The sequence below is a fragment of the Ptychodera flava genome, chromosome 13 (genome assembly GCF_041260155.1).
Source record: "Ptychodera flava strain L36383 chromosome 13, AS_Pfla_20210202, whole genome shotgun sequence".
In the NCBI taxonomy this organism is placed as follows: Eukaryota; Metazoa; Hemichordata; class Enteropneusta; family Ptychoderidae; genus Ptychodera; species Ptychodera flava.
The window spans coordinates 24,073,693-24,094,160 of record NC_091940.1 but is presented as its reverse complement, the minus strand read 5'-3'; the positions used below and the strand labels follow the sequence as shown (position 1 = coordinate 24,094,160).

The window sequence follows — 20,468 nt, the reverse complement described above, 5'->3', positions numbered from 1 at the left end:
ATGAACATTGTTACCAAGGAAACTAGATGAGTGTTTGCAACAACGTAGTTATTTCAGGCGCCTTTCTTGTGGCGGCACATACTACTATACACTATCACTATCGGGTCAAACCGATATAGTCGCAATGCTTAGCTATATCTTGGCACCTAAAGTCAATGACAAATCACATAAGTTTTTAATGTCTTATAGTATGCACATAGTCTTAACCCGATAGCCACAGATGAAGCTTACTGCGAGAGAAGGGGTAACTATAATCAACTGCTGTACCTGGAAGTAACCGGTGAGGTGACTGCAAGATTCGTGAGATGAGAGGTGAAAGGTTTTCCGTTCGTAGGTTGGGCGTTCAAAGCACCGATCTCAATGTCTGAAAAGTTGGGATGTGATCTGGCAGGCATTGTGTCCAGGTATACCTTATCGACGGTTGACGGGCACTGTGTGCTTCCAACTAGCGTAGTGTCACTGCTGAAGTACAGTGTAGACTTGACAGAGCCAAACCAAGACTAAGACGAAGAAAAAAACAAACGAACAAACATACGGTAAATGTAGTAGTATGGAAAAAATTACACCATCTGAACGACATGGCGGACAGAATTATGGTTTGGCAGTTCGGCAGCTGACAGGATGGGAAGAAATCACATACAACTAGTTTCCATTGTAAAATTGCCGAACAATGGTAAATATACATTTACATCAACTTTGTTATAGGTAATATGCCTAAGAAGCGACAGAATGTCTAAAAATTAAAGCAGTATTTACTCCTTAAAGGTAATGTTAAGGAGCTAATGTGATCTAAAATACAGAGTACCAGTATCAGAGATGTTAAGGAATTCGTACACATGGAACTCTGGCTCCTCGCTTATTTGTTTATACGCATTTGTTTTTTGTAACGTATAAGTATTTCCATATACAATAAAGAACCAATAAAGAGTTATTTTTGTGTTGTCTGTCAATAAAGAACGGTGTTTGTTTGTTCGTTTGGTTGTTTAGAGGTATAGTACCCAAATGATACTTAAAATTTTTTTTGATACAATCCACAATATGAAATAAAGCATACCACTCCTTGGCCATTAGGAGTAAGCACTCATATGTGTCCACCACTCTCTCTTTTACTCGCCCTGTCTTTAATTTGGTGAGTTATTACTAGAATTACGACTTACCATTTCCTGGATAATAGCTCCGAGAAATACTCCTAAAACCAGAGGGAACAAGCGAGATACTTTACACACTGTGCATAGCGAATATGGTTGGTTGTTTGATTTCGACACTCTCTGGGCTCCATTCTTCATGTTGCTCGATGCAGGATGTCAATTGTTTGGTATAGTCCTCAGCAATGCCCGCTGAACTTGTCGGACTTCGCCTTTCGTCTTTTGGTAAGAGAGCTTTCAGTTATTATGAGGCACGTAGAAATGATGGGAGATATATAATGAACGGTAACTTTTTACATCTTGAGTGGCGACACCGATGACGTGACAACATTTAGACTGGTCACAGAAGTGACGTAAGGTGTAGTATGCGCCTCAAAAGTGAAGACTTAAACATTTTCTCCAACTTTCTCCAAGCAATCTTGCAATCTTACTCTTTCAAAATCAAGAATAAAAGTCGGGGGTCACCGTGCAAATTTTTATACTAGAGAAACAAATTACCCAAGATTTACCGATATTTGACATTCAAAAAGGCCGCCATCCCTGTGTTAACTCTACCATAGTATGGAGAAATATAAAATTTTCCATTTTCGAAAAACTAAGACGGTGACAATTTTTCTTACACCAAGAGCTATAAAATGAGCCCCCACAAGTGGGTTGATCAGAAAAGAATCGTAAAAGCTTGAGGGTCCGACTATTTGTCCTCGAGGCGCATTCTACCTTACTATCAAAATACTAGCCATGGTTGCAGCTCTGGGATCGCGCTTATTGCAAATTCACCTGAGGGCCTGAAAGTAAGCTTATATGTATATGGAATGGTATATATTCCATCAGCTTTCCTCCGTCGTAAGGTAGAGTGGCTTTACTTGTCGGCAAACTCTTCTCAGATCTCACGAACAGTGTACAGTCATTGTAAGATGTGTGCACTTACTAATTCATGTATATGTTAAAGGCGTATAATATGGTTATAATTACGTGCGATTGGTGTAGGGTGCCAAGTACCACTTTGTCTCTTTCCCAAATCGTTCTTTTTTCGAGTTTGTTTTAAGTACTATTCTTATTCAAATATTTTATATCAAATATTTCCGTGTCAAATGCTACGACCCCGTCTTGAAATACATCAGCTGTATTCGCCACTTTTATATTGTGTTGTAATTTTCAGGCTTTTAACTTCATAATGCGGGTTGCCCTTATCAACGTTTAATGCTTCCGTTCGGTCTGTGCTTGTAGTGGTGCAAAGACTGTGTTTATTCACCAAAATAACCACTGATAATTGTCATGGGAACGGGAGCCGAATGTTGGGTGTCTATTATTAGTATCATGAGATCAAAAAGCAACCATTCATATGAAGCAAAGCTGAAAGCATCTTTTCTGGGTCCAAGTGAATTGAAGGTTAGCCCACGACCCCGTAATAAATTACAAACCTAATTTACAACCATCGGCTTCTGTGCCTTTATTAGGTCTGTCGTATCGACTGAGAGTTTTATCGTAGATTTCTCAATCAGAAACTGGGGTCGATCTGCCACACTGAAATGTCCATGCATAACAGACGCACGAATGTATAAACGTGCTTGTTCGTGAAAGGACCAGTAATGCAAACTTTTGATGGATTTTTTTCAATATTTTTGCTTCAACCATAATTTCTTGTTCTACTCCCCAAAGCATGTTGATATACACAGTATTCAGCTTGTCAACTCACCCTGAACATGGGTAAATTGCATTGTTATCGTTTATAAATGAATTCTGGTCCAGACTAGAATTCAAATGTAAACAATAACAGACTGAGGGCATTTTACACAAATAGACACTATGTTGGCAACCTAAACGGTGTATATTTCAACATTCTTTTGGGTGTAGAATAAGAATTTGCAATCGATGTACAAAATAATAAGAGTGAAAAAAATCATCGAAAGTTAGCATTATGCCGTTTAAAAATCGCGCACGCGAGGGTCTCATACATTCACAAAGCCAGACAATAGATTTTATGTGCATACTTCTACACAAGAGCGAAATATGGTATTGTGTACAACCTACTTTGTTCCTGGGAGTATTTTAGAGTAGAGAATGAATTGTAGCACAGTGTATATATATCGCTTACCTATACTCCCCAAAGTTACGCAACCTGATGAAAGACAAGCACTGTTGGTAGAAAGCATCTACGGGCGACAGTGGTTACACGCGGAAGGGTGAACATTTATTTGAAGCATATGAACATTTTTGCATGTTTATGCAGTGAATAATGACACATGTATTTATAGTACAGACAAGATATATCTGCTGACACCCTGTGTATATGAATGTGTCATCGCATATTGTCTATTTCTCTCGGTTTTCTTTGTCACTTATTCTGAATACTATTTATAAATTTCCATTCACCGTAATTTTGACATCGAGGTGATTACATGGAGCGGCGTCCGATCATTAGGGAACATTCTTCACACACTCAGGTATGTTAATGCATGGGCATAGGCATACATACATGTAAAATCAGTTTGAACATACTTTTTAATCAGACCTGGTCAGAAAATTCTGAAAATTGCCAGAAATATTTTTGCATTTGATTAAGTTGAAATTTATCATAATATATTACCTAAGTCAGATCACATGACCATAATCTATTATTTTCCCGCCAAAATTGTATATTGCAAATACTGAATATTCCAACCGTTAAACATCAAAATATTTAAAATATTATGACCAATTAATGTACAATGGGATAGGAACTTGTGTTGGAACTAGTGGTATATGCAAAATTATTGAATTTTGAATAACATTTCTTCACAAAAAAACAACAAATACATATTTTTGACGTTTTACATGAATATTTTGAATATCAGAAAGAAGTATAGATAGAGTTTCATAAGTGCCATGTATTTTTGAAAGAATATGATAGATGTTGTTTCCAAAAGTGCAGAGAAAATCAAGAAAATTTAACGGGTTACGGTTGGAATATTAAAATTAATAAAGACATAAATTTTGGCGGAAAATATCAGATTTGGTCACGTGACTCAACTCGTCAAGATTTAGGCAGACATTAATTTTAAAGAATTTAATAATTCCAATAATTAGGCCAAATATCAATCAAATCGCGTGGTTTTTAAAGATAACTGATCATTTTCTTACTTTTGGGCTTGATGGGTACAAACACCCATGCATTAACTTACTTGAGCAGCTGTTACCACTGACCATGTGAATAAAATTGTGGTAAAACTGTGTTTTACTGACTGAAAAAAACGACTAGTTTGACCGCCGATCGGTCAATCATCACATTTAAAGGTGAAATGAAAGAATAATTTTAAAATGTGCAAAAACTATAACATGTTGATATCTGACTGTGTAGCAACCAGGGCAACTTACTCATATGTTGCTACTCTTTGTTGTTGTTGTCCACATTTATGCAAAATATGACATGATGAACAACCCAAGTACTTTGGTTTCGTTTACTCATGGAAGACACCGTAACAGTGCTCAATCCCGTCGTAGCCTTTCGTCGAAAGGAATTAAGCCATTTCAAACTGAATGCAGATACGTTAAAATGATTATAATTTGCATTAAAACCAAATATACATGTTTCAATAGATCAAATGCTTCATATTCGATTATTAACCCATTTATTTTCAGTGATGGAGTGGCTAAGAGTTTTCGTTTCCGGTCAAGATCTACCCGTGCTCAGCAATGGTGTCTCGTGCGGTGGGTCCGGGGTCCCAGTCCTGGCGTAATTTGTCCTCGACATTTGCTTGAAAAACGTCTCAAAGAACAATATCAACAAAAATGTAATGAAGCAACACCGTTACTTTCTGTACAAACTAATAGCTAAGTGAGTATTCTATATCTCGTACTGATTAATTTGCAAATGCAGGACGTTCACAATATGAAAATAATTTCACGATAATTAGCATAAAACTGAATCATCTGGTTACCCATAGAGTGAGATTTAACAAATCAAGTTTTGAAGATGTAATAGTAGCAGTTCGTGTTACGCTTTTTATTTTAAGAAAACGAATTATGTCAATATGATTTAAACAAACTTCAATCAGTGGCCAAACACATGAACCTTTAAGGACAGCTATCAGATACATGGAGCCTGAAGTGAGCAAGACGTCATATTTCCCGTAAAATTTAGGAGGGAATCCTCCGTGATATTATTAAACATGCTAATCCTACACTAGTTTTTACGGTCAACCTTGGTATCAATAAACCACAATTAAATGAAAATATTTGAAAGTTATTAGAGACGAGCGGTTTTAGAAAAAAAATTCTACACTCCTAAACGTCTGTAAATTTCATCACAATTTGAACAAATCTGAAAGAAGTCGCGCCTGGGAAGCAAGAAATCAAATTGGAAAAGTTACACAAAAAACACTTTTAACAGATTTGTTTTGTCAAAAACGGGGAAATCCTGAATGTTTCAAGTATGCATATACAGTGTATCATCATATATTTGAGCAAATTTGAACATGACGGTCTCTTGAAACTGTAAGGCGATTTTGAGAGCGGTTGGGCAAACAACTTAAATCAACTGGGCACAAAATTTTGACAGAAGCACAGTGTAATGACAACAGTCACATATCAACTCTGTTTCTAACAAGGGATGGAGTGGTAAAAACAAACAATGCCTATTTAGGTAAAGCAGTCTTGTTCAGAGCACATCCATCACTGTGTGTAAACACAGAAAACAAATGAGTTTATTACAGTATTATCATCAAGAATTCTGGTATTAGTGAAGTTGTACTTAGCTAGCAATGTTCAAGAACTGAGGTTGCAAAGGGATAAAAGTTAACTTACATCTGAAAGTTCACAGAGAAGAGACACAGTCAGTTCTTGTTGGTCGATATCCGTGCTCAAACTGCTGGCTTGGACAGCATTCTTTCATCAATTTGGCATATTGACATTTCAAAGTTGAATTTTACCACTTAATGATTGTTTTTCTCCTTCTTGTATGGGGAATTATGTTGAGTTAGTCGGTTCAACTAAATATGATAGCCAGTGTCTACACATAGTGGAACACTGTTGCAAGCATACTTGGTTCTTTCAACACCACGGTTGACGTTCCAAAGGAAAGACTGTCACACAACAATGCATACATGGTATATTTTCTTTATTAGAGGATTGATGGAAATCAAGTCATTAATTGGAAAACTCAGCAAGATCAACTGCAGTCTGGAAGTCACCAGTACACACATCAGCCTTCAAGAAAGATATTCATTATGAACAGCTGTCAGAAAATTTGCCACGTGCATATACAGTTCAAACATTGCAGACGACAACATTTGACACACGCACCCCTGAGTTCACAAAGCACATCTAACAAAAGGTCGCATTACAAATAAGCGCTATCAAAGCATACGTACAATCCAATCCCTCCAAACCCGCAAAAAATGCATTGGCTGAAATGCTGCATAACTTTCAATGAAACTATGGCTGTTGAAACCTTCAATGGATATCAGTGGGTTTGAAAGCGATATTCTGTTCTGTTGTATTCTTTCTTTCTTTAAGCTTATGTGGTGTAAACGCAAGGAGAAAGAGTGGAGAACTTAAGTGTTATCATGCCTCTGTATCATCATTTAGCACGTACTTAAATGGCTTCAAAACAAATTTCAATGCCTGATTCAATTTAGAATCAAGAGCTGTGACTTCACAAGGCGATACAGTAACTTAGAACCCTAAGTAAAAGGCCATATTTTGTCATACTGACACTCCAATACGCACACCACACAGATGAGAAGTCCTTTGGGAATGACAATAAACATCAAAATGTATATGGAGTATGGGGTGAAAGGTCAATTACAGACAATGTGTGTCACGATAACGCTACAGCATACATACAAGTCCTGATTCGTAATACAACCATTTTCAGTAATAGAGCGCGATGCCACTGCAGTGAACTGCAATAAAACTGCTAACACTAATTACTTTCAGCTGTAGCCGTGGCCACTTTGGTGTTGAACACGGCTACTTGATACAGACAAAAAGTCTGCTTGTACAAAGGCAAAACTAGCTCTGTCTGAGGCTCGGGTTGTAAATGAGAGTTTACCTGATACAGACAAAAAGTCTGCTTGTACAAAGGCAAAACTAGCTCTGTCTGAGGCTCGGGTTGTAAATGAGAGTTTACGATTGGCACCCCGTGTTCAAGATTAAGATACAATGTAACATTACCATGCACTGGTCCATGTACAAATCAACTTCCCCAGACAAACTGTCTGCCTGGGACATACAATGTTGTCGACTTTGCCAGCTGGCTACAGCTGAAACTAATTAGTGTGAGCAGTTTTATTGCAGTTCACTACAGTGGCTTCACGCTCTATTACTGAAAATGGTTGTACCTGCTGAACAATACTGAAACCTTTATGAGGTACCATAAACCCCTGTGAGAAGCTAAAGCCTAACTTTGGAAATGACTTTTGACACTTACTTGTCAAACCGATGAAATGCACATAGCTTCTATGCAGGGCATGTACATACCGAACACATGTTAGGTACATGTTTAGGAAGTCTGAAGGTACAAAACTTGTTTTGATAAAATAAACCACAATTTGGGTAGTAGATGATTCCAACAGCAATTTGACAGCAATTTGGTTGCAGCTTCATTTAGAAATTAACACCTTATCACTCTGTAAAACTGCTGTTTATGCTAGGAATTCTTCCTTGGAAATAATTAAATAATAAGCTACTTACACTTACTATTTTAGTTAATTTTATAAGACTTAGGTAACTTTTTTGTAAATTTAACAATTGGCACTTCGGTATACTTCTAACCTGATATGGTTCGATTTCTCTTCAACCAGGTGGATCAATTTCATGTACAATGTGTTAAAATTTCTTTGATTAGATGAAAAAAGGGTTCTAACGATTGAAAAAATCTTTGAATTTCCATTAACAATCAGTTAATCAATACTGTTTTCTTTGGATACAAAAATTCATGAAGGCCATTTCATTTGTGGTATTGTTTCCATGACTGTATGAATTACCAATACAACCATCCTAAAAAAATAACCATTACACTTCTGATATTCTTTCTCCTTGTAAATTTCAAGCACCCTTCTATGGTGCCTAGCTTATCATTATCTAATGTGTACAAAATTTGCAGCTATAGAAAAAATTCACACTGGTTAAGTTCACCTCACCATGTTCCTGAAGAGCGTCACTACTCGTAAATGTATCAATAGGGCAATTGGATACAGGGGCAAGAGTGAGAAAATCTAGAGATTTGGCATCTGAGACCAATAAACGTTTTTGCAATCAACCATTCCATAGGCCTTACAGAACAATGAATACTATATTACACTTAGGCAATAAAGAATTTCTTGGGCCACAAACATTTTTTGTGTGTTTCAGTTAACATCCCTTTAAAAATAGGGTAGGTCAGTTGGGAACTTGTACTTCGTTATTTTTAATGGGTTCGACTCATTGAAACAGTCTTTATTTCACCTTATGTGAAAAGAATGTATGCAATACTGGTGATTTTGCCATATTTGCAATTTTTCGATAAGTTGTCCCCATAGAACATAAAAAATAACAAAAATTTAGCCCTACCAAGTTATGTGTTTTCTGAAGGCATGTTGAACAGAAACACGGGTATTTTAGGGGCTTCATTCTTTTTTCTTTGACAAAATCAGACATTTTGGGTCATCACTCATTTTTTTTGTGGAAAGAAAAATTGTTTAGAAACCGCCAACATTTGCAATTCAAAATGTCTGACATTTTCAGTGTTGCAATCTCGCTCACTGTAAAGGAAAGGAAAGGAGATAGAAAATAATCAACAATTTTTTTAAAGTTGCTCCAATGTTTCCAAAAATCTATCAATGGCAGAGTGTTTCCTCAAGGTATATCTCAAGAGATGTGTACAAAAATTGTGAATTACTTATTTTTCAATCATTTTTCTGCCCTACAATTAAGAGAAAATTGTTCAGCATATTTTTCGGTGAATATACAATATTTTTCTGAAATTGTCAACACAAAGTATGATGTTGCCATTTTGAATCTCAAATATTTTAACATGAGAAATGTGGCTGATAAAAATATGTAATGCCCTCATTTTTTGTGAAATGGTTTAGTTTCCGGGGACAAGGTTTTATTATTTTCATTTTTCAAGACACTATAACTTTAATGGCAACCTGGGATTAAATTGATGGCCTTAGTTTCCTGAAACACTGAATAATATTACAGAAAAAATAAACCACAAAATCACAATATCATAAGCAATGAGTGGAGGTCAATAACAAGGAATACTGACCTGTCTGCTAGTTCTGTTGCAACTCTACAAGGAATGCTGACCTCTGATTGGTTTACAGGAAGTAAATATCACTATGACATTGCATACTGACTTCTCCAAGCTTATTAACAGGAATAACAGGAGGTACATATACCTACTCGATATCTCATTTAAATACACGATTCACATTTGATACACGCAAAAGAAGAACTTTACAAAGGTAAGCATTAAAGTTGATAGGATACATTGTCACAACTACAATTGCACAAGATCACATTTCTCCAACTGCTACAAACTCAAAAAGTGAAAATAGCACCATGGGTGACAATACCGGAAAGAAAATTGACAGTTCTGGAAAAAAAGTACAACACTCTTCTACGCCTCCAGTTGACACCCTATTTTTATCAGAATTCAACAAAAGTGTAGCAATTTGATTTCATTATTCTACCAGCCTAGGCATCAATCAGGGTATACCGGAATTGATGTGGGTATAATGGTACTACTATCAATAGGGGTATACCCCAATTGATGTGGGTACACTATATCAATAGGGGTATACCCCAATTGATGTGGATATACTATTATCAATAGGGGTACACCCCTATAATTTGTAGTTAGGGGTTGACTTTTCTTCACTAGACACATCCTAATTGGATATGAGTCTGCATTGACAGGTTTCACTCAATAAGTTATCCATTCAGTTTTAAGTCTAGACTGTTTACATTGTTTTTTTTATCAAGACTGAAGAATAGTAGGGTCAGGCAACACCAGATTACAATTCAAAATTGTCCAAACTTACACTTATTGAGCTTTTACAGTGGTTTGTGTTGAACCATTGGTAATATGGGAACCTGACATACTATCTAAATTGACGTGTTACCAACACTGCCAGGTGTGACTATTGTCTAGAGGTAATATCAGTCGATCACAAGAAATCAACTCTGTGAAAGTTGAAATATTATATGGAAGCAGATCAGATGTAGCCAAAACAACATAACCAGATCTGCACAAGCACTGCTTGCAAATGATGCATTCTGAGTGTGATGTTATGTGTGTGGATGTGTGGTGTTGTTTTGACTACTCGTTACCTCCTTCCAGACAATGTTTCAAGTTTTGCAGAGTTGATTTCTTGGTTATTGACCAATATTACTGCCTAGGCAATCATTACACCTGACAGTGTTGGCAACTCCTCCAGTTAGACAGTATGTCACATATTCAATATTGCCAACAGTTTAACACAAACCATGGTTATCATTCTGCAATTGATCTGAAATTCATTCAGTCAGATGGGATAATTTGCACATTCACTGTTCAGCAAATATCTGTTCTTGCGGCCTGTGTTGCATGAGATTTTCTCACCCTCAATAAAGCAGAAGCAATCACCTAAAGTTCATGACCTGTCGTGCAGCACATGTACAACATTACGCGATAATCCTTGCATTTCTCAAAAAAAATACAACATAAATTCATGAGGTAATATAAGGTGTGTAATCCCCACGCATCTGAATCAAGTATCAAACATCCAGACTCTGCAAAAGGGGAGGGTGACTGGAACTTCCCTCACTTCAGAGGGAATCTCTGAACATTCCAGCTATGCCGATGGCAAGTAATACTATGACGGAAGATGCCAGGAATTGGAAAAACCCAGGAACAGATGGAAGCATTCTTTCAAGAGTACTGTATTCACACGGTAAGGCAGGAACTTCCTGTAATTAGACAAATAACGAATATAAGCATACAGAAATCAACATATGGCAGAGATTTGCATTGTACGTAGAATGCCTCAAAGACAGATATTTGGACTCTTAAACTTTTACAATTCTTTTCTGATCTACCACTTGTGGGGGCTCATTTTAAAGCTCTTGGTATAAGAAAAAGGTTTACCATCATAGGTTTTTGAAAATCGAAAATATTATATTTCTCCATAGAGTTACCAGGGGAATGGCAGCCATTTTGAATTTCAAATATCTGTAAATTTTGGGTAATTTGTTTCTCTAGTGGCAAAATTTGCACAGTGACCCCTGATTTTCATTCTTGATTTTGAAAGACGATGGTTGAAAGACCCCTTTAGGAAAGTTTGTGCAAAACTTGAAGTCTTTCACTTTTCAGATGCAATACATGCCTTAAAACAGAAATTTTCAATTTTTGCTCATACTATTCTACATGAAACTATAAAATATTTCCTTAAAAAATGACCCAAAATTTTAGGTCACTGTACAAATGTGAGGATGAGAGAAGCAAATTACTGAAACGTCCTGTTTTTCGAAATTCAAAATGGCTGCCACATCCCATATTAACTCTATGGAGAAACATTTAACTTTTGACTTTCAAAGTAACAACAAAGTTCATTTCACTCTCAAGACTTCAAAAATGTTTCCACACAAGCAGTAAAAGTATGAAGTTTTACAAAAATTTTGAGATTTTGGAAAATTTGTCCACGAAGCACATTCCAAGTTATTTTACAGAAACATCTGATGTGTAACAGTTGGGCAGAAGCTTTCCAATGTTCATGAACAAAGTATGGTCAATCTTGAAAAACATCTTGTGTTCAGGGAAGTGAAAATAGCAATTTGGCTTCCAAATTTCCTGTCTGTTTAATTTGATCATTTAACTACGTACAAAGAATACTTTTCTAAGAAATCATTTCAATAAATCTGAGACTGGACCATTGCACATCAAATACTTGATAATGAGGAGTGTGCAACGAAATTGTTTTTGTACTGCTTGATTAGTACAGAAATTGTAGACCAATTGCTATAACCTGCCATGAACAGACACAGTCAGTATTAGGTGGTCCACGGTCTTGCTTGGTAAAGACAAGCATTATTGCAAATCGTATTCACACAGTGGATCATGGATGGACAATACATGTCATCTGATAAAAGCAAAATCAGAGTGGAAAAAGCAATAGCAAAACCATCCTGTCACTGTTTGTTACTGATTGAATCAAAATGGCACCAGAAATGACGATGATGTCAACTACACCAACAAGACAGTAAATACTTGCCTCTGACTCTGGTTCCTCCTGCCAGATTTCGTCTTCTGAAATTCTACCCATGGCATGTAAAGCCTGTTATTAGCGAAGTAAAAAACAAGAAGATGTGAGTTCACATTCATGTAGTGTGCATCACCATGATAATTAGCTAGTTAGATTTGCATGCTAAAACAATACTTATTGAAACCATTTTCTTAATGCATGTTATCATTTCCGATTCATTATTCAATTTTGAGAGAAGAAGGCTCCCATGTCAGTGAAACACTTGTACATAGATTCCAGGCATAGCTTCTCACAAGTCAGCACCATTCAACTTTTAAAGTTTTAAGTTTCCTTTTGTTTTGACCGTGAACTTAATTTAACTTCTTAGTGCATGAAAGTATGAGATTAAATGTTTTATTGTAAGGTGTTGCAGAATACAGAGTATTCTAACACTTTTACATATAGAGACAAACTGTAAACAGACTTGGAAACAGATATCAACAAAAAAGGTAAGCCTCTGTTCTATAGATTGTGGCAAATGGAGGCCGTCGTTCATTTATCTACAATTGTATTGGTGATATTCACTGCAAACATATAATGTGAACACATGTACAGGTATCAAAATTGAATTTTGAGAGAAGAAGGCTCACTCATGGGACCCAAACCAACAAAACCAATCCTGCAGGCTGATGAATCAGTCAGAAGTAATATCGTTGTTCCCACTTTTAAAGCCCCAATATCTGTGATTGTGTAACAAAACGATCTCAAAATATCCTAAGTTTTCCAAGAGTTTCTTTTGAACAAGACCCATTAAAAACTGGAAAAGTGTATAACACTGTCATAAGTTTCAAAAGTGGCTAGTAAATTGAAAAGTTTTAACATTATCTTGGATTTCCCGCCATTTTCAAAAACTAATCATATGACACACCATTTTGTATGATGCATTTGAGTAAATGGTATTATGTTTGTTTCTTGGATGATCAACATGTGTATGTGCACGAAAAACTGCATTTTTCGTGCTTGTCCATGGGGCACCATTTTTGGAGTGCAGCACCGGTTTATTATTTAACCTGTTACAACGTGTAGGCATGGTCCAAATCAGTAAGCAGTGATACTCCTATATGCATCCTGCATTAGCACATTTACATGTACCAACTTTGGTTTGAAAATAAAATCATGAAAATAATGCATAAAATTCGCAGCTATTGGGGCTTTAGTGCAGGATTTTAATTAACATCTGTGTGGTGACTGAACTGGGAATATTGTAGCAGAATGTATCTCTCTCAATGTGCTGTCATTGTGTTCTAACGACAAATTTTTGTTACATATGTACCATCCGGCTTTGTTTCAACCCTATCATTCATCATGAGTTTTATAGAACAATAGTGTATGAATACATGTATGAATAATAAGAAAGGGGTAATCAGCTCCCATGTTTACAACTATCGGTCTTACCTCTCTAGCCGCTCTCTCGCCGGCCTGTACGGCCCCATCCATGTATCCACGCCACTTTGTGGCTGTCTCTGTCCCAGCAAAGAAAACACGGCCATGAGATTCTCTGATATATCTGTGTTCCGGGCAAAAAAAAGAACAAAAACTTTGCTTAACTTTGCAACAGAAGATTTGAGGGTCAAAATGTACCTATTGCATGGATGAGTTCTCCTTGGAAAGGATCAAAACTGAGGGCTTTGAAAAATTACTTTGATTTGATGTGAATAGAAAGCAAAGGCAAATAGTAATCGCCTGTTTTCATGTCTTCTGCATGACCCCATATCCCGATAGCTTTATTGATATAGATACACCAATTTGATTGAGCACTTCCGACCATATCTGATGAATTTCTGTACTGAACTGCCACAGTTATTAACTTTCAAGCAAGACTATGCATTTTTATAACAACAAAATGTTGACTTCCAAAATCACATACTACTGAAAATTGTTAAGAAATGTGGTCATCAGAATGGCATATTTGCATGGCTCTTTTAGAAAATGAATACCAAGGCATCATAACTGTCACAGTGTATCTCTCGTGCAGGACATATTGGATTTTAACCATTTCAGGCCTACTTGTATTGATCCTGATGTAATTTTGGAAAACTCTGTAAGAGATGTACAATAATTTCCAAGCTGTACCTGCCATACTTGACTAAGGAACCGATGGGCATCATACCAATACAGCCTTTGGAATATTCATCCTCCATCCAATTGTATTCAACATAGTCTATTGGCTGCAAGAGTAAAAAATTCAGAAACAAAAGTTTCAGTAACCACTGAAGCTGAATATTAACTTTCAGTTCTATTTATTGCTGAAAATTTTTTTTAAAAATATGTCCAAATGCCAGGTCTTCAACTTGTCAACACAGCCTGTATGTGTGTTTAACATTCTATGTTACTGTGGAATTTTCACTTTGGAGCAGTCTCAATTTGCCACCAATAATACTGCATTGCATACAGAATGCATCGTCTTGGTTAGGCTGACACTTTGTATTGCACTGTACTTTACTGGCAGACGAGTATAAAACCTGCGTTACAGAACAACAAGTCATCGTTGATGACACAGTCCCCACTTGTTAATGGGTACTTTGATTGCATGTCCTAGGAGGATAGAGTCATCTTCATTAATTAGGTCTGTGATAAAAATACTTTGATACAGATGGCGCTCAATGGCCAAGAATGAGTTCCATGGTGATGAAAACATAAAACCAATGTAGGCCACCATCCTAAAGTTCATAAAATGAGTTAACTAGGAATTAATCAACAGGATGTTGCAAAACATTTTTGCATACAATTCTAACACTTGACAGATTATCACTGGTACCATATTTCATAAAGTTTGATGCAGTATTTACAACACTATGAGATCAACATCTGTATCAAGTTTCATCACATTTGACGTTGTATTAATTTGTGGCTATATCACCCTAATTAGGAAAGTTCATTACTTATGCAATTACAAATTAATTAAAATGACACTGATAAATGTCTTTTTCAATGTTAAAGCAATGTGACCTTAACATCAGTTAACATCTGTATAAAGTTTCATGAATTTGATGCAGTACGTATTTCTTGACATATCAGCCTACTTACGAAACTTCAATAATTGACATGTTGTTGCTACATGACGTGAAACAAATTGACGAGCATATGTATGAAATAGGTCAATGTCCTTGTACCAACTTTGAATGATACTGGTGGAAATATGTCTGAGTTAAGGCTCTGTACATCTGAAAATTGTAACAAAATCACCGCCATGCAGCGATATTTGATCTTACTGTTTAAAAAATCAACATGTATATGTATGACGTAAGTCAATGTACATGTACCAACTTTGAATAAGATCAGTTGAGACTTGCCAGAGTTATGGCTCTCGACATGAAACAACCGTAACAAAATTAGTACCATGTGGCCATATTGGACCATCTCGTGAAACCAATCGACATACATATGTATAAATAAGTCAATGTCCTTGTACCAACTTTGAATAAATTTGCTTGATACATATCTGAGTTATGGTTCCGGACATGAAAAAATCAGAAAAAAATGGCCACACGGCGGCCATATTGGATTGTATCATAAAACAAATCAATGTGCATATGTATGACATAGGTCAATGTCCTTGTACTAAGTTTGAATAAAATCGGTGAATAAAATTAGTTGAGACATGCCCAAGTTTTGGCTAAGGACACGAAAAAATTGTAACAAAATGGCTGCCATGCAGCCATATTGGATCATATCAAGAAACAAATTGACATACATATGTATGACATAGGTTAATGTCCTTGTACCAACTTTGAATAAAATCGGTTAAGATATGCCTTAGAGTATTATGGCCCTCGACATGAAAAAATCGTAACAAATGGCCGAAAGGCAGCCATATGGAACGTATCACATAACAAATTGACATGCATGTGTATGACATTAGTCAATCTCCTTGTACCAACTTTGAATAAAATCCGTAGAAACATGTCTGAGTTATTCCTCTGTACATGAAAACATCGTAATAAAATGGCTGCCTAGCGGCCATATTGGATCGTATCACATAACAAATCAACGTATATATGTAAGACATAGGTCAATGTCCTTGTACCAACTTTGAATAAAATCGGTTGAGATATGCCTGAGTTATGCCTCTGCATATGAAAAAATCGTAACAAAATGGCCACACAGCAGCCATATCGGATCGTATCACATAACAAATTGACATGCATATCTATGACATTGGTCAATGTCCTTGTACCAACTTTGAATAAAATCGGTTGAAACATGTCTGAGTTATGGCTCTGTACATGAAAAGATCGTAATAAAATGGCCGCCTGGCGGCCATATTGGATCGTATCACAAAACAAAATGACGTGCATATCTATGACATTGGTCAATGTCCTTGTACCAACTTTGAATAAAATCAATTGCAACATGTCTGAGATCTGGCTCTGTACATGAAAAAATCGTAATAAAATGGCCGCCTGGCGGCCATATTGGATCGTATCATAAAACAAATTGATGTGCATATCTATGACATTGGTCAATGTCCCTGTACCAACTTTGAATAAAATCGGTTGAAACATGTCTGAGTTATGGCTCTGTACATGAAAAAATCGTAATAAAATGGCCGCCTGGCGGCCATATTGGATCGTATCACAAAACAAAATGACGTGCATATCTATGACATTGGTCAATGTCCTTGTACCAACTTTGAATAAAATCGGTTGAAACATGTCTGAGTTATGGCTCTGTACATGAAAAAATCGTAATAAAATGGTCGCCTGGCGGCCATATTGGATCGTATCACAAAACAAATCGACGTGCATCTGTATGACATATGAAGTAATCCTTGTACCAAGTTTGAATGAAATCGCTTCTTGCATCTCTGAGATATCTGCGTGAACGGACGCACGCACGCACGCACGCACACACGCACGCACGCACGCACGCACGACGCACACACGCACGGACATGACCAACCTATAAGTCCCCCCGACGGTGTCCGTGGGGACTAAAAATACTGAACATCTCATCAAAATTTACAGCTTATTGTCCCTGTTGTCCTTTCAACCAATTTCCACATGGGGAAGTCCAAATTTGCCACATGAAACAATAGCATTTGTATCAAAATATAGAGGTGTGAGTGTGAAAAGGTAGAATTAATCCTAACATGACTTCAAAAAATTTTCTTTCCTGTGAGAAAATTGGAAACACTGCCTTAACTAAGTACTGCAAAATTCAGAATGCAGTTAATATATGACAGAGAATATATTGCTTTTTTCATTTTCTACATGATAGAGATATCATTCTGTATATTTTGGATATTATGACATGTTTATACTGGACATAAATGATGACTGTTACAATTCTGATGGCATGCTCAATGTATTATTGACAAAGATTACTAATCGTTGTATTCACACAAAATGGTTGATTTGGCATCCATTTTTGTGAGAGTGTTTTATTCAGTATTGCTGTGACAGAAAGAAAATCCCTCAAATGAAAGGGGTGATATTTCATGCCATCGTGATTGAATATTCAAAGTTTTGTCATAACTATATTTGAAATATACTGTACTCACATAGAGCGCTTCTTCACATTCCAGTATTTTGGCAAAATGCTCACATACGCGCTTCTTTCTGCAAGTGAAATATGGCAATGGTCAAAATTGGAAATGTCTCAAAAGTACTCCCCTGCAGACTTTCAATGTCTACAATTATTTGACTGAGATCTTCAGACATACCAAGCACAAGCTACCTATAATGTTACAAAGCTGAGGGTTTGACCTTGTGTATTCTACAATTTACCGTCATGTTTATCATGAACGTTGGACGCTTTATTTTGATTATAAATGCATTATGGGATTCAATGAAAAATGAAAACCCAGTTGATATTACACAGTGTATGAGTGGAATGTCCTTTGGGTGACTTGTTTTCAAAAAGAAGCACTCTCATGTAATGCTTGCCTACCCACACTTAATCATTTGAAATTGTAGCCATTCTATTTTTGCACACGATTCTTTATTTTTCTGAAAATAAATACAGCCACTGCCATCATCTATTGAAGCCCTACATTCATGTCTTTACTGATGAGTGGCTTGATAATCTAAATATAAAATCTATTTTTTATACTCTGACAATATGACAGTGCCATCAATATGTCTCCTGAACAAAGGCTCCATCGTTCAAGAACAACAACGGATGGTAAATGTCATAGAAAATGGGGAATATCACATTTTGTCTTTACAAATGTATTGCTCTATGTATACTTTTACGAACGGTGTAAACTATCTCAAAGGGGGAATTTAAAACAAATAGAAATCAAAAAAGAAGAGTTGATTTTTAAAACAGAGTGGATTAAATTTTTTTTAAATGTTCAATATAGAAACATAAATATTGAATATTTAATTTAAAAAATCAATTACAGTAAAACCTATCTTAACAGAACTGTTCAGGGACCGAGAACAATCTTTAATTTTGGAGAGTTTTTTTTGGTTTATAGAGGTCCTTTTAACATGGAGTTCTACTGGAATGGGACTGGGAAAAGGGTTCAATTTAAACAGTGTTTGGTTTTGACAGATTTCGCTGTAGGTACAAAAACAAGTAAAGCCACCACCAGCACATCCTCAAATATCCTGTACAAATGGAATTTAAAATTTGAAATTAAAACAAGTGAAAATCTGTTTGTTAGTTTTCAAATATTCAGAAAACTACAATTATGAGAATGCGTTACTAGCTAAAATCGCTGGTGGTGTAAATCATGGAATAATTACAAAGCACTATTGTCCTTACCTATCTTCCGCTGACAGAGATGACAACAGCCTTGCATTGTCCCCGGCAATTAATCTACATTGTTGAAGGGAAAAAACACAGAAATCAGAAAACCCTTAATGCAAATCTACATGACAAAAATATGTCAATATACTGTAGGACAGTTTCTAAATTCTGAATTTTTTGTGGTGTGATACCAGACCAAAAATACACTACCCTCATAAAACAGCAAGGGAAATAGCTATTGACTTGCAAAATGTGAGAACCTAGAGGCCCAGCGCACTGATAAATTTCTGTAGTGTATGGGAGGTTTGCATGTGTGTTTGAATTTTAATAGTGAAATTGCAGGTTACTGGTTACTTAGTACTTGAACCCTGTAAAGTTCCAATACTTACTTACCCCATTAATGACGGATATGAACCATCACTTTTGGTTCCGTCGAATGTAACGTGAACAAGGCTATCACTAATTGTGTTACCGTTCAAACCTGTAGAAAGCCAAATACACACATAACAAAAATTATCAACCATATTTTCATCTTTTCGTTCACTCTTCTTTTTTAAACACACTGCCATATTTGGTGGTGATATATATGTTTCGTGAGGATTTTTCAAATTCAAGTCACTTTCGTCCTGATACCCACTTTGAAACCATATCATCAATCTTGTCATGTGTCTGTGTACCTGAAATTCCATTGTTGACTATTAAGTTCACACTACAGGTAGGCAATAGGCTTGATTCCCAGTCATGTCACATTTCTTGCAATAGTTTGCATAAATATTTTCAAAAGTCTGTTTTACCTCTCTCCCTCCAAAAGGGTCTGTCATAAAAGGCAAAGAGTTTGTATCCTGCACCGACACATTTCTTCATGTATATTTCTTGAAGCATCTATAAATCCAAAGATACGATAAAACTAAGCAACACATTCCTACAGTTGGTTGATAACAACATCGGTACAGTAGTAACTGACAGTCTATACATTTCTGCTCACTAAAGAATAATGTATTTCCATACTGTATTTTTAAAAATAATTTTTACTTTTACACTTCGGCCATTCATGTTTCCTTGGTGACATGGGAAACCACTAATGCCTCTGGTGAAAAGTCTATTAATTTCACTGAGGTCAAAAGAACTTAACCCTTTCACCCCCAATTCCCTGTATACAGGTCCAACTTTACCATAGAAAACAATGGATTTTGGACAAACCATGGTGGTGAAAGGGTTAAATCTAAAAATAGCCTAAATCATAGCAGGATACAGGTAGGGCCAGCACTCTCCTCACAGGACCACATTACAGTATGTTTGAAAGTGCAGCTTTGTCTGAAACTTGGCTGCAGTCATAGTTACAGGGGCGTGATGTAAACACTAATCTTCTTCTCCTTGT

At 36.3% G+C, this 20,468-nt stretch overlaps 1 protein-coding gene and 1 long non-coding RNA gene across 3 annotated transcripts in view; both read right to left on the bottom strand.

The window, feature by feature from the left end:
• Positions 1–273: 273 nt before the first annotated feature.
• On the bottom strand, positions 274–3,322 carry LOC139147886 (uncharacterized). The gene is made up of 3 exons (XR_011555826.1): positions 3,241–3,322; positions 1,158–1,364; positions 274–500 (listed from the first exon to the last, which is right to left on the bottom strand). It is a non-coding gene; the product is annotated as an uncharacterized lncRNA (long non-coding RNA).
• A 4,676-nt stretch (positions 3,323–7,998) lies between these two features.
• LOC139147935 (amine oxidase [flavin-containing] B-like) overlaps positions 7,999–20,468 on the bottom strand; it is a 77,580-nt gene continuing 65,110 nt past the window's right edge. For both annotated transcript variants that reach the window (XM_070719168.1, XM_070719167.1), the window contains exons 14-21: positions 19,885–19,972; positions 19,484–19,571; positions 19,106–19,159; positions 17,895–17,952; positions 14,465–14,559; positions 13,787–13,898; positions 12,362–12,424; positions 7,999–11,060 (exon numbers count right to left, since the gene is read on the bottom strand). In XM_070719168.1, the coding sequence (XP_070575269.1) occupies positions 10,920–11,060; positions 12,362–12,424; positions 13,787–13,898; positions 14,465–14,559; positions 17,895–17,952; positions 19,106–19,159; positions 19,484–19,571; positions 19,885–19,972 (699 nt within the window). In that variant the 3' untranslated portion in view covers positions 7,999–10,919. The remainder of the gene's footprint in view (positions 11,061–12,361; positions 12,425–13,786; positions 13,899–14,464; positions 14,560–17,894; positions 17,953–19,105; positions 19,160–19,483; positions 19,572–19,884; positions 19,973–20,468) is intronic.